At 36.6% G+C, this 15,272-nt stretch overlaps 1 protein-coding gene across 1 annotated transcript; it reads left to right on the top strand.

Annotated features, from left to right (window-relative positions):
• The first annotated feature begins 8,649 nt into the window (after positions 1 to 8,649).
• On the top strand, positions 8,650 to 12,963 carry IFNG (interferon gamma). Its single transcript, XM_070946739.1, has 4 exons — positions 8,650 to 8,763; positions 10,231 to 10,305; positions 10,752 to 10,937; positions 12,814 to 12,963. The coding sequence occupies exons 1-4, from the start codon at positions 8,650 to 8,652 to the stop codon at positions 12,961 to 12,963; spliced, it is 525 nt and encodes a 174-aa protein (XP_070802840.1).
• Positions 12,964 to 15,272: the final 2,309 nt, after the last annotated feature.

Here is a 15,272-nt window from a genome sequence, read left to right as displayed (position 1 = left end):
TTTGTATGATGGAAAGTTAAAAAGAAGAGCTTTCCTGCATAGACATATCTGGAACTGTATATTCCCGTTTCAAAATGGGGACAGTGTGAAATGTGCTTTCGTTCTTTTTTATACACTTTTTTTTAGTTTCATTGATAGCTTAGGAAAAAGAAAAGAAATAAATTTGCCTATTGATAGTATTCATTCAGTTGCAGCATAGCAAATACTGTCACTATTACTAAAATGTAGGACGTTACAAAATTCCGTCTAGTGAAAGTCTGGAATATCAGAAGCTATAAGTGCATGAAGGCATAAGAGAAAGTTCAGATACTCTTGGTAACCACCTTATTTCTTCATTTTTATAAGTGTAGTAATGATTTTTTAAAAATGCATTTTCTATCATAGAGAACCAGTTTGGTATAGTGGTTAAGGCTCTAGACCTAGAACTGGGAGATTATGAATTCTAGTCTTAAGCACCTTAAGCACAAAGCCAGCCAGGTGACGTTGGGCCAGTCCCTCTCTCTGAGTCCTAAAACAGGCAAATCACTTCCAAAATCTGCCAAGAAAACTGCAGGGAATCAACATTGACTAAAAACAATAGCAATAGCATTTAGACTTATATATTGCTTCATAGTGCTTTTACAGCCCTCTCTACGCTTACAGAATCAGCATATTGCCTCCAACAATCTAGATCCTCATTTTACCAACCTCAGAAGGATGCAAGGCTGAGTTAACCTTGAGCTCGTCAGGACTGAACTCCTGGCAGTCAGTAGGGTTAGCCTGCAATACTACATTCTTACCACTGTACCATCGCGGCTCTGAAGCAATAAAGGAGAATATTTGTAGGTCAGGCTTGAAAGAAGGGGTCCTTGGTACTCTCTGAACCAAGGTTGGTTGTTTTCTTGCAGACATTTCATTACCCAAACTAGGTAAGTTTAAGTTTAAGGTTAATGTGATTTATATGTTGCCCTATCTCCAATGGACTCAGGGCGGCTGACAACAATAAAATGCACAATTGCACAGTAAAACAATATGAAATTAAAACTCCAAATTAAAACAGTTTAAAATCAATTTAAAACTATTAAGAACCCCCCTCCCCCATCAGTCCAGGCTACGAAACAACCAGGTCTTCAAATCATGGCGGAACAAGCGAAGGTCAGGGGCCATCCGGAGCTCCAAAGGAAGTTGGTTCCAAAGGTAGCATCATCATTGTTAGTCCTAGCTTCTAGTACTGATGATGTTACCTAGTTTGATGTTACCTAATGTCTCCAAAAAAACAATTAAGCTCAGAAAGCACTAAGGATCTCTCACTGACTAAAAGGCACAAAAATAGTGACATATTTGTGTCATATTACTTCTGGTAAGAGCTATTTGGTGATTTAAATATGCTACAAACAATAACATTAATAACTGATAAAAATGACATAAAGCCAATAGGATTAAATATAAAGATAGGTTTTCAATTTTTCAATCCTCTCTAAAAGCACATCAGCTAGAAAAAAAAAATCACACCATCAGCTGCAAGAGAATTGGTGCTGCTACTGAAGAGACCCTAATCTTAGTTATTTCTAGTGAAACTTTATTTCTAGTGGCAGCCAAGCAGATCACTAATCTAGGAATGGAGCTTCCAGTTAATGAAATATTGGGACAGCTGATCCCTTGGGCGGCAAACAGGAGAGGCATTGTGAGTAAAAAAAACACAACAACCTTGGAAAACAATAGAGAGCCATGTAGCTAAGTCAGGACTGATGCCATATATTCTTGATGAGACACGTGATGGAAATCTGGTTGCTGCATTTTAGACCAGCTGCAACTTCTCATTTCCCTTCAAAGGCATAAACTATACCCATAGAACGCATAACAATATTGGGGAGAAAACCAGCCCATAAATCAGAAGCCGTATCTGATCTATCAGGAAGGGACAACCTTGCTAGATTAAATACAATTGATAGAAAGCACCTCTTGATATCTCCCATTCACATAAGTGTTCAGGAAAAAAACAGGTTTAAGAAGCACCTCAGTTTACAATCCTGGGTGTGGGCACACAATGGAAGTGGGACCGTACCCAGTTCCAGCAAAATTCAATAGAAATTTTGAAGTGCTAAAGTTCTCCAAACTTGTCAGGATTCAGTTTTAGTTTGTTAAATTTCATCCAGGCTATATAGTCCAGTTTAAATTGGACAATTTAAACAAATTTAAATTGTTAAATTTCATCCAGGCTATATAGTCCAGTCCAAGCAGCTGCCTACTATAGAAACCAATCTAGATCTGGGAACTATCTGCATAAAGTTGGCATTTACTCACATTCCCTAATATTCTCTCCCAAGGCTTCATATAGATAATGAACAGACTGGAAGAGAATGGAACTACACCATTCAAAGGCTGCGGAGAGGAGGAAGAATTCCTCTTAAAATTGAGAATTTAGAAGTTTTAGATTGAGCATTTTATCTAGTTTAGCTTCTTGTTCTTGTTGGAAAATTTATCAGCTGGCTTTCCTTAATTTTTCAGCTACAACTAGTTAGAAATATTTTATTTAAAACAATAAATAAAAACCCAGACATTCATATGAGTTAATATCTCTCACTATCATACCTACATTTTGCTATTTTCAACATCTTTGGGCCAAAATGCAGTTTTTTGTTGTGTTATATTTTAGTTATGTTCACCTTCTCTCTGAATCTTCAATGCACTTCTCTACTGGTTCCATAATTTTGTAATTCCAAGTTATAAGGAATTATTTGGATTCAGTACAGTGTATGCAGTATTCTTGTATGTTTTGTATAGTATCTGATTCTTCTTTTGCCTTTTGCTTCTCTGCCTTTTATACAAAAGTCATAAGATTTCATACTGCCTTCACATCCAGCATCTCTTAGCAATAAGAACAACATGGAGAATCAGTTTATGTTGCCTACCTCTAAAATTTTCTATTTATTTATTTATTTATACTTATACTTATACTTATACTTATACTTATACTTATACTTATACTTATACTTATACTTATACTTATACTTATACTTATACTTATACTTATACTTATACTTTTATACTTATACTTGTACTTATATGCCGCCCTTCTCCTGAAGGACTCGGGGCGGCTCACAAAGATAAAACAATAAAACAGTAAAATTACGACTAAAATACTCAATTAAAATCCCCAAAAGATTAGTTAAAACTCCCATCAGATCAGCAAATTTATTGGAAAAGCCATGTCTTCAGGTCAGCGCTGAAAGAACGGAGGTCGGGGGCCATCCGGAGCCCAGTGGGTAAACCATTCCAGAGGGTTGGTGCGCCCACAGAGAATGCCCTCATCCTGGGCGCCATCAGCCAACATTTATATTGCGGTATAAAATGGAAGAGGAAACAGTGAAAGACACTATGATTAAATGGGCAAGAAATTTTAATCATACGATATTAGAGAAGTGGGAAAGGATGTGGAAAATAAATATGAAATTGACACTATCAACGGCATACAAGGAAAACCAGATGAAAATGTTTCATAGATGGCATCTTCCGCCAGCTAGAATAGCAAAGATGTTCCCTGGTAATTCACCAAAATACTGGAAATGTAAGAATAACTATGGAACATACTATCACCTCTAGTGGACCTGTCTGGTTGCAAAGCAATTTTGGACTAAAGTTAAAAAGCTTCTAGAGGAGATAATACAGAAACCAGTAAAGGGAGAGCCAGAGCAATTTTTACTAGGGATTCCATAATATATGCGCAAAATTGGAAGAAGGAATGCCCACCAACAGGACTTAATTAAAAAAAATCCTTGAATGCACAGAGATGGACAAGTTAACAAAGGAAATTAAGGAAAGAGAGGATACAGATTATTATAGAGTGTGGTACAGATGGTATGATTGCTGGGAGAAAAAGAAAAACAAAAAAAAAGGAATAAAGGAAAAAAGGGGGAAAGGAAAAAAAAGGAGATTGTGTTGAAGATCAAACTATAGTGTAGTCGATATAAAGAAAATTAGATTGTTTAAGCAGATCAAGAAAAAGTTGGAATATATGTAAATAATAAGAAAGGATCACCTTAAATGAGCTGTTAACAACAGAAAAATGATATGTACATAAGTGTTGTATGTTGTGTGTTTATTTTAATGTGTTTAAAATAAAATAAAAAATAAGAATATGGATGTCCGGAAATGACTTTTCCCCGGAATATAGCAAGTTTCAGATATTATCTATGGGTTTTTTGGCTGCAGAGGTGTGTGTGTGTGTGTGTGTGTGTGTGTGTGTGTGTGTGTGTGAAACCTTTCTACTGATACCTTAGTTGATTGAAATAATGCTGAAATGGTTCACCATTGTAGCTTTTAATTAAAAAGTATGCAGAAAATAAAAAGTTAAGGTTAAGAAAAATAGTAATTAAAAAGGTTTCTATGGATTTTGAATTGGCAACTTTCCATTTATAAGGCAAATATGGTAGCTATTGTGGTATTATAATAACCATAGTAATAATGGCTCTCAAAGATAATAGAAACAGAGCAGTATGAAAGTTTTTCTTTTTTTAAAAGAAAGCTGCTTATTATCTCTATGTGTTTATGCATTTTGATGTTTTAATTTTGAATATATATATATATCAGTGATGGCTAACCTTTTCCGGACCGAGTGCTCAAAGCGCCCAAACCCCCAAAATGCAATGAGCACTCCGCCCCGCAAATTACTTTGAAATGCTGTGGATATAATTTACTTGGATTTCAGTAAGGCATTTGATAAAGTAGACTACAACCTATTACTTGATAAGATAGAAAAATGTGGGTTAGCCAACATCACCACCAAATGAAATTGTAACTGGCTGACCAACTACACTCAATATGGTTCATTCATCAATGATTTAGATGAGGGGATAGATGGGGAACTCATTAAATTTGCAGATGACATCAAGCTGACAGGAATAACCAACTTTCCAAATGATAGGCTTAAGGTGCAGAAGGCTCTTGACAGACTTGAACATTGGGCCTTATCTAACAAAATGAAATGGTGAAAAAAGTAAGATTCTACATTTAGGGAAGAAAAACCAAATGTACAGGTATAGTATAGATCTGTGATGGCGAACCTATGGCACGTGTGCCACAGGTGGCACTCGGAGCCATATTAGTGGGCATGCCAGCTCAGCTCTGGGGCGCATGCGCGTGCCGTCCAGCTGATTTTCAGGCTTTCTGGGCCCACCAGAAGTAGGGAAACAAACAGGCTGTTTCCTGCCTCTGGAGGGCCGGGGTGGGGTGGGGTGGGGAAGGCCCGTTTTTCTTTCTTACCTGGTTCCAGATCCTCTCTATTTATCTGGGAAGGGTAAAAACAGCCTTTCCCATTCCCTTGGAGGCCCTACGGAGGCTGAAAGAGCCCATTTCCCGACTCCCGGTGGGACAGGAAGTGATGTTTTTTGCTGTTCCCCAGCCTCCAGAGACTCCTAGAGAGGCTCTTAGAGACTTCTAGAGAGCCTCCTAGAGACTCCTAGAGAGGCTCTGGAGGCTGGGGTGTCACTTCCTGTCCCACCGGGAGTTGGGAAATGGGCTGTTTCAGGCCTTTGGAGGGCCTCCGAGAAAGTGAGAAAGGCTGTTTTCACCCTTCCCAGATAAATAGAGAGGATCTGGAACCAGGTAAGAAAGAAAAACGGGCCTCCCTGGCCATCATGTGCCAGGAGTGGGGGGGGGGGTTGCGTGCGCATGCACGTGGGCATGTGCATGCGCTACCCTCACCCGCCCCCCTTCTCCTGGCATGCGATGGCAAAAAGGTTAGCCATCACTGGTATAGGTGGTACCTGGCTCAATAGTAGTAATTGTGAGTGGAATCTTGGAGTCCTTGTGGACAATCACTTAAATATGAGAAGTGTACTGCAGCTGCCAAAAAAGCCAACATAGTCCTAGGTTGCATTAACAGAGGGATTCTTCTTCTTCTTTTGCCATATCCATCATCGGACATTGGTGGAAGAATAATAATTTATTATTCTTCTTTATTACGGTCATCGACCAGCAATAGACATACAATAAATTAAAAATAATACTGACATTAATCGTGAGTAATAACATCTCTGTTATGAAAATACATGATTTCAAATCTAATTTACATGCATGTAGAGCCAATAAGTATGTGAGTAAATGTATTGTTATAGATATCTCAAAACAATTGGCACCAGTTGACATTATAATTCGGTAACCAATTTTTTTCTTGTGGACATTGCAGCGACACAGAATTTTGCCACTGCACACATGATAGCCGGATTTGAGTCTTGGAGGAGAAAGCCTACATAAAAGTCGTCTGTCCTCCCTGGCAATCTCTCTAGTAAGGGGAGAATGTATATTGACCTACATTCTCTGTATAACTCACAGTACAATAAAACATGTGAGATTTCTTCGACTTCTCCCTTTCCACATATGCATACCCGTTCTGCTATTGGTGTTCTCTTGTACCTACCCTGGAGAAATGCTGAGGGAAGAATATTAAATCTGGCTCTGAAGAAAGCTATTCTTTGTTTTGGGAAGATCAGATCATTTAGATATCCTGCTGATTCCCACACACCCTGCTTGATTCTGTCCCTACTATGGAGAGACAACCTATTTAGTTCTTCTTGGAACTCCATGTCCTTCATTCTATCAATTACTACTTGCTTTGCTTTGGGCTTCCTGAGGCCCCAAATTGGAAGTGAATTCTTCTGTCTTTTAAGCAGCCGACCATACCACTGATGCTATTCAAGATGAAGGCACACCTTTCAAATCTTTCCCATCAGAGTTTTCTGTGAGAAAAGAGTTAAGCCCTTAATTGTTAACATGTGAGCTCCCAAAGTTGCTGTCTCTTCCGCATTCTCAACCTTGGAAAAGAGAGAGGAAGAAAGTGGGAGTAAGCCAGCCGTGTCCAGCGAAGAGGTACTTAACAGCACAGACACTGGTCTCATTAATGCTTTTGGCGCACTCCCAAGGAAAGATATTGGCGATCATGTGGGCAATCCTATTTTTGTCAACAGCCACATGAAAAAGTGCTGCTGAGTTTTGTCCAAACCAGTCCCTTAAGTTTTTAAGCCATGATGTTCTTCTTCTGCCTGGACCTCGTTTGCCTTCAATCTTTCCCTGGAGGATTAAGTGAAGGATGCCGTATTTTTCTGGGTGTCGCATCACATGTCCAAAATATTCTAACTTTTGCTTTTTAATGGCTGTGAATTCTCTCCCTAACAGAGGGAAAGAATCAAGATTATGTGAAGTGTTAATATCACTTTATAATGCTTTTGTAAGACTACACATGGAATACTGCATCCAGTTTTGGCCACCATGATGTAAAAAAGATGTTGATACACTAGAAAGAGTACAGAGAAGAGCAACAAAGATGATTGGGAACTGAAGGCTAAAACTGGAGGCTAAAAATCTAAAGAGCTAGCACAATGAAGAGAGGGTCAACGTATTCTCAAAGCACTTGAAGGCAGGACACTAATCAAGGAGAGAAGCAACTTAGAACTAAGGAAAAATTTCCTGACAGTTAGAACAATTAATCAATGGATGCTTCTAACACTGGAAGTTTTTAAGAAGAGACATTGGACAACCATTTGTTTGAAATGGTATAGGGTTTCCTGCTTGAGGAAAGGGTTGGACTAGAAGACCTCCAAGGTCCCTTGCAAGTATGTTATTCTCTTATTCTGGTTAAGAAAATTAAAGATCTGCCTCTGGAGGTATTCAGGGATATAGTTGTATTTTCATACTTCACTCCTATTTTCTGTGGTAAGACTATACTCATCAATGATACAGTCTTGCCCCGAGATATAAGATACTACATAACAACAATTTTGGTGAGAATTCCTCCATCATGACTTTTATTATTATTTTTAATGCACAATGACACATTATTTCTCTTACCCATCACTGAAAAGCAATATTGCAAAAACTTACTATGGAATTACATTGGGTCAGTTTTCAGGTGAGTTGTTATAGGACTTAACAGAGAACCAAATGTCAACCGTGTCCTTATTCCTTGATTTTATAAAAAATATATATAAATATGGCATGAACCTATCTATACCTATATTTATTATATTATTTATGGAAAATATGCTTTATCCTTCTGGTATTTTTCTTTTGAAGATAAGAGTTTATATTTACTTTAAGTAAATAACATATGCTGCACATGTATCAAACTGACCCGTTAATGACATGATGTGGATTTCTTTGTCTATCTGGTTGATTAAAATGCATTCTTTGAATATTATTCCTCATATCCCAATTTCCTGTCGTGCACCTTCCCCACACAGATGCTAAGTCAGGTTACAGTCTAAGGGGTTTTCTTTCAAGAAGTGACCATGGGGCTTGACAGGGAAATTTTCTTCTGCCTTTTGCTGATGTAGTCATGCTTTCGAAGGATCCTTATAGAGTTGATTGCTGGATAAGTAACATTCAGCACATGAAGAGCCTTGTCATTTAAAGGAAACTCTCAAATGGTGAAATCCCACACCAGACCTACTAATAAAAACCAAAACACCTCTTCTTTAATACCATTTCCTGAATTGTGTTAAAACACGTAATTCTGCTTGGTTGAAAATTTTCAGTGATCGAGTATATATATCACCACCCAGAGAGGCGAAGATCAGACTTGCAAGTAGATAATCAAGTTACTAGTAGATACACTACTCTGATTCTAGTTTCCAGATCTGTAGCAAAGTAGTTTTTCTACTTAGGTTAGATATAATGGCTTGGAGGATTTGTCTCTTTTTCATTCTAATGAGTACTTGTTCTGATTTCACTACTGGTTCAATTTTTGAACATATCAAAGGTTCTATTTTGAAGCTAGAGAATGATTTTGTAAGTATGTTTTCAAACTTTCTTTTAAAAGTCTCTTTTCTCCTTTTGATTGAATACTACCATAGCTACAGCTATTATTTGGTGCAACTACCCAGTTTGATGTAATGTGGCTTGATATAGACTTTTAATAATTTGGAAAACTCTGCATTTTAATTCTTTGAGTTTGGGGTGAATTATTTAGTACTTGCTTTTACTACAGACTCTGTTGACAAAAATTTTTGCAATTATAACTACTAATTCACATACACATCACTGTTTATTTTAATACATCTGACAAAGTTATAAAATTGGTCTATGTATGATTTTTTTTCTAGGAGTTCATAGTTAAAATGTGACTATTTCAGAGAAACGGGTAGAGTTGTCTACTTATTCAATTACATAATCTGAGGTATTTCATTTTGAATGAGCAACCTCTAGTACTTTTTCATTGACTAACATTAGAACATATAAGTTGGCAGATGCCTTCTCATAGTTCTATGACAAGTTAAACATCCTCATGCAAATGTATTTTTCCCAAAGCTTTCATTCAAAAAGTGTCAAACAATTTTCTTATTTTGTAATTTATAATTATAGAAGATTCTTGAAAATAAAAATAGTTTAAGTGTTGAGCTTGACAGTTCATTCATATCATTCTCAACAGATTGATATCTTTACCTGAAGCAGGTTTTGGTGTTAATAAAATTTGGCTGAGGATGTATCACCACAAGCTGAATTACATATAGTAATCACATACTAGTGATACCTCTCAAGGGATATTTTCATCAAATTACTTACTGACTCCACAGAGGAAAATGCAGCCTACTTATCTTAATTGTTTAATATTAAAAATAATACCATATTTCTGTGCAGAAGAAGTTGTTAAGCTCTATTCTCCATTTAATGTTATAATACTATTGGCATTTTAAGGCATTCTCCTTGTTTGTGTTGTCAAAGTAGCTATAGCTTTAAACTTTGTCTAACTATATTGAATTAATTAGTGCTGTGTTTTCTTCTCTGATTCTTGGAAAATAAGTTTTCTTGGAAACCCAGAACCAATGGAATGTAATTGCTGAATCTAACACTTATATTTACTACTTTATGCTATTTTTAAATAATAACAATATAGTAATTTAGCATTAGTAATGCTTATGGAATACAAACTAAAAACAGCTGCATTTGGTGTGATGCATTATTTTGCTTATGCTAGTATGCTATGCTTGGGAAGTAAAAATCATTCCATGAGTTCTTCCTACCTCTAATTTAAAAGGAAGGCAACAAAGTTGACAAACATGTGCTTAGTTCTAAAACATTTCTTTCATTTTCTAAGCTGAATTTATGAGCAGAAGTAAAACAGAGGAATCAGAGACCAAGTATTACTGTAGTTTTTAAAAATGTCCTATACATAGTTTGGATTTGAACTAGAGTTTTTACTTTAAAGAATTTATTATGTTATATTGTGGATTGAGCCATTTGTATCTTGTATTTCAGAACACCAGTCAGTCTGACATCGCTGATAAAGGATCTATTTTCACACATAGATTTAAGAGTGGACTATGGACAGAGGTAATTTCTTCCATTTGTTCAATGGAGGGGGACACATATTTTATCTTTAATCCTGAGATGAAATATCAATTACTCCAAAACACTTGGCAATAGAAGATTTTCCCTACACACAAGAACATGGAATATATTGTTAGCTTTGTTAAATTATACAATGCTCACATTTTTTATATAAAACTTATATGTCAAGAATGGAACTTTATCAACCACACTGACACGATTTTGGAGATACATCAGGACAAACTCTAAGAAGTCACTTTGATTTCAGAAAGAACTAGCCATTGTTTTGACATTGAGTTTTGCCAAAGATATCAGTTACAAGTGTGAGGATACTTCTGGTAAAATGAAAAACAAAACAAAACCTGGACACCTTTTTTTTTGAATTGTTTAAATTTCTGTAACTGGAGAAATGTGACCAATATATTTCTTTTTTGCTGGTTTTCTGGCAGGCCAATGAAAAAAAGATTTTACTTGCACAGATGATTTCCATATATAGCAACATGTTGAAAAATAAAACCAGAACTCAAACTCCAGAGCATCTCAGACAGATAATAGAAGCTGTTGAACAATATAAAACACAATTCAGTGAAAGTTTGAAGAAAGCAAATGATATTATTGAGGTGGCAAATCTTCCGGTAAGTATCAACAATTTATTTTGCTTTATAATATAGGATACAATTAAAAGAAATCAACATTATGTAGACCAATACTACTTCTATTGTAAAGTTATAATATTAGAATCCTGCAGGTCTGAAATGGGCCTCCTTGCTCCCTCCTTTGTTTGAACTAAGGAGCTGATCTGAAAATCTGAAGTCATCTGACAATTATTAAATAGCAAAGACAACTTCAGGCCTTAGTGCAGGAACTGTGAAAAACAAAGATTTCCTCATGTACATCCATTTCCCACATACAGGCAATGCTAGTTAAGGTGATGGGAGGCAAGACAAATGAATCTAGATCATTTCTTATTGGAGAATACTGATACTGTAGAGGAGTACTGAAATAACCTTGAAGAAGAAATGTGAGATCAATTGCACAAGCACCTGCTCAGGCCTGAGAAAGAGGAAGGGATGAGAAAGAAACTTTAGGATGCAGAGAGAATAGGGACTGTCCTTGAGGAACAGGAGGAAGAGCTTCGGCCAAGGAACGGTCTGATAAAAGAAACCTGACCCCAGAGCAGGAACACAAAGTGAGTAAATGTCTCAGAATAGCCCCTTAGTTCATACAAAGGAAGGAGGGGGGGAGGCACATTTCAGAATTGCAGGATTCTAATATTATAACTTTATAAAAGAAATAGTGTTGGTCTACATAAGGTTGATTTCTTAATCTGGCCCATTTCTCCATAAAATGGCAATGGAAAAAGTAGCCAGGGGTCATTAGAAAGACAGCCAATGCAAAAAAGAAAAAAAAAACATGGTGGAAAGAATAAGAAAATTAGACTGACTCAGACTGGCTCCCCCATAATTTGCTGAGGTATAAAACAGAAGGAAGAGGTATGGAAAGAAAAGCACAGAACCCTTGCAAGGTTCTACATTATAAGAATTATCCTGCTTGGATTCTCTTTGGTGTAAAAGAGGCGAAGAAAACTCAGTCAAGCTTTCAAAATTAATGGAAATCCTTCAAGGCCACGCCAGGAAGCAGACACCATAAAGAACTGCTTTAATACAGCAGATATAATAACAAAGTCTTGAAAACCTGTCAACATTTCTCCCTGCCCCCAAACGGTACCCATCTAAGCTTATTTGGAGTCTCTAATTCATCACCACTTCTCTTTTTTAGGACTGACAAACATAATCTCTCTTGCAATTCTTCTTCAATGTTGTCTCTGTATTCCCTTACAGCAGTGTTTTTCAACCTTGGTAGCTTGAAGATGGGTGGACTTCAACTCCCAGAATTCCCTAGCCAGCAATGCCACAGTTGAGAAACCCTGATCTAAACAATGCAGTCCCCACTCCTATTATAGCAGGAGGGAATAAAAATAATGTAGTAGTTCCTGGTTCCTTAAAGAAAACCACAGTTACTGGGTTATTTTGAGGAGCTTTAGGAGACATTGAGTGCATTATCTAAGATATACGGAAAACATCATTCATGTGAGCAAGATCTATTTTTTTCCCCTATTTCCTGTTTTTAAGGAGACATTTGGGAATATGTCACTGTTTTTGAAGTGTGTAAAAGTTATACATCATAGTTTTAATATGTTAGTCACCTGAACTTGGTAGAAAACCATGCTATTAATTTTCAGTGATCACATTCACAACAGGCTGAAGAGGAATCTTCAAGAATTATAGGCCTAATATTGCAAATTTCCAATTCTACATTATTGGATTAGGGAATTGGAGTTTGAAAGGTCTTCCTAGCAGAAAAAGGTTTATTCCTTTCACTGTTCTAGCATACATACTATTATTACTTACCACAATTTTTATTTAATAAATATACTGTACATAGCATATTGTTTTATTCTCATAACCTTCAACTATTGTTAATGTATTACTATTTTTTAATTTGAAATAGATGAATGATGTGAAAATTCAACGCAAGGCAATATCTGAAATGTTTCGTGTCTTGTCTGAAGTGAACATTGAAGAAAAAAAAAGAGAAAGGAGAAGTAGAGGACAAAATCCAAGAAAACAGAAGAGACATATACTAAATTTCCAAGGATGATAGTCTATCTTATTTTAAGACAACCTTTTAATATATAACATTTATTTATTGGTATTTATCAGTTTAAAATGTTAAATTATTTAAATTTATAATATTATCTAAGATTAATCTTATTACAGTCATATTTATCTTTTTTTTTTTTTCAAAATTAAATCTTTCGATACCTGGTGTTTTTAATGGAATATATATATATTTAATTATTAAACTCAAAATTCTACAGTTTCCCAATGTTCTGATGATTTATTTATTGCATTTATTGGTTATGAGGTGATAGTTTGCTCTTAATATACAGTTGGAATGTATTTATTTATTGAGTACCCTTATGTCCATATACTATGTATGAGCCCTGGTTGTGGAGTATGGACACCAGTCTGTTGCCTTGTGATTAAAGATCTCAGATTAATCAATCTGAGATCTTGATTAAAGATCTCAGATTGCATGAATGCATGAGTGTCATTTAGTTTTGTTTGTAACATACAGGGCAAAATGTGCTGAAACTGTTCAGTGTGTAGCATACCTTGAATGATACGATCAAACCGTATATTTCATAATAATATAAGAATAATATATAACAGAATAACAGAATTGGAAGGGACCTTTGAAGTCTTCTAGTCCAACCCTTTGCTCAAGCAGGAAACCCCATACCATTTCAGACCAATAGTTGTCCAATCTCTTCTTAAAAATTTCCAGTGTTGGAGCACCAACAACTTCTGGAGGCAAGTTGTTTCATTGATTAATTGTTCTGAATATTGGGCCTTATCTAACAAAATGAAATTCAATGGTGAAAAAAGTAAGGTTCTACATTTAGGGCAAGAAAAACAAAATGCACAGGTACAGTATATTTAGTACCTCGCTCAATAATAGTAATTGTGAGAGGGATCTTGGAGTCCTAGTGGACAATCATTTAAATATGAGCCAGCGGTGTGCTGCAGCTGACAAAAAGGCCAAAACAGTTCTAGGCTGCATAAACAGAGGGATAGAATCAAGATCATGTGAAGTGTTAATAGCACTTTATAATGATTTAGTAAGGTCAAACTTGGGATATTGCATCCAGTTTTGGTCGCCACAATGTAAAAAAGATGTTGAGACTCTAGAAAGAGTGCAGAGAAGAGCAACAAGATGATTAGGGGACTAGGGGCTAAAACATATAAAAAATGGTTACTGGAATTGGATATGTCTAGTGATGAAAAGAAAGACTAGGAGTGACAAGATAGCAGTATTCCAATATCTCAGGTGTTGCCACAAAGAAGAGGGAGACAAATTCTCCAAAGCACCTGAGGGCAGGACAAGAAGCAATGGGTGGAAACTAATCAAGGAGAGAAGCAACCTAGAACTAAGGAGAAATTTCCTGACAGAACAATTAATCAGTGGAACAACTTGCCTCCAGAAGTTGTAAATGCTCCAACACTAGAAGTTTTTAAGAAGAGATTGGAGAACCAAATGTCTGAAAAGGTATAGGGTTTCCGGCCTAAGCAGCGGGTTGGACTGGAAGACCTCCAAGATTCCTTCCAACTCTGTTATTCTCTTCCCTTCTCTTCTCTTCTCTTCTCTTCTCTTCTCTTCTCTTCTTTTCTCTTCTTTTCTCTTCTCTTCTCTTCTCTTCTCTTCTCTTCTCTTCTCTTCTCTTCTCTTCTCTTCTCTTCTCTTCTCCTCTCCTCTCCTCTCCTCTCCTCTCCTCTCCTCTCCTCTCCTCTCCTCTCCTCTCCTCGCTTCTCTTCGCAAAGCGTGTGTGCAAAGATAACCGGTAGTAATAGCGGTTGGAACCCACCACTGATTCTATCCCTCTGTTAATGCAATTTAGGAATGATAGTGTTAGCATTCTCCATATAGAAAATAAAATAGAAAATAAAATGTAAAAACTCCATGTGGATAATGTACAAACTACGTCAAAAAAGAACTATGATGGAAAGGGTACAATGCTAGTGGTGGGATTCAAAAATTTTTACTACCGGTTCTGTGGGTGTGGCTTGGTGGGCATGGCAGGGAAAGGATACTGTAAAATCTCCATTCCCTCCCCACTCCAGGGGAAGGTTACTGCAAAATCCCCATTTCCTCCCAATCAGCTGGGACTCGGGAGGCAGAGAATAGATGGGGGCAGGGTCAGTCAGAGGTGGCATTTACCGGTTCTCCGAAATATTCAAAATTTCCGCTACCAGTTCTCCAGAACTGGTCAGAACCTGCTGAATATCACCTCTGAATGGTAACAATGAGCAGTTTGGCTTTACACCAGGAAGAAGATGTGAATAGTCAAGAATTTGTTCTTCAGGAAGTCATTGAGAAATTTGTAAATGTGAGAAAGTTTATTATAC

This window comes from Pituophis catenifer, unplaced genomic scaffold, assembly GCF_029215685.1.
Source record: "Pituophis catenifer annectens isolate HBS135680 unplaced genomic scaffold, rPitCat1.0.hap2 SCAF_7, whole genome shotgun sequence".
Taxonomy (NCBI): domain Eukaryota; kingdom Metazoa; phylum Chordata; class Lepidosauria; order Squamata; family Colubridae; genus Pituophis; species Pituophis catenifer.
Note: the sequence above shows the minus strand (reverse complement) of the source record. Positions and strands in the feature narration are given on the sequence as shown.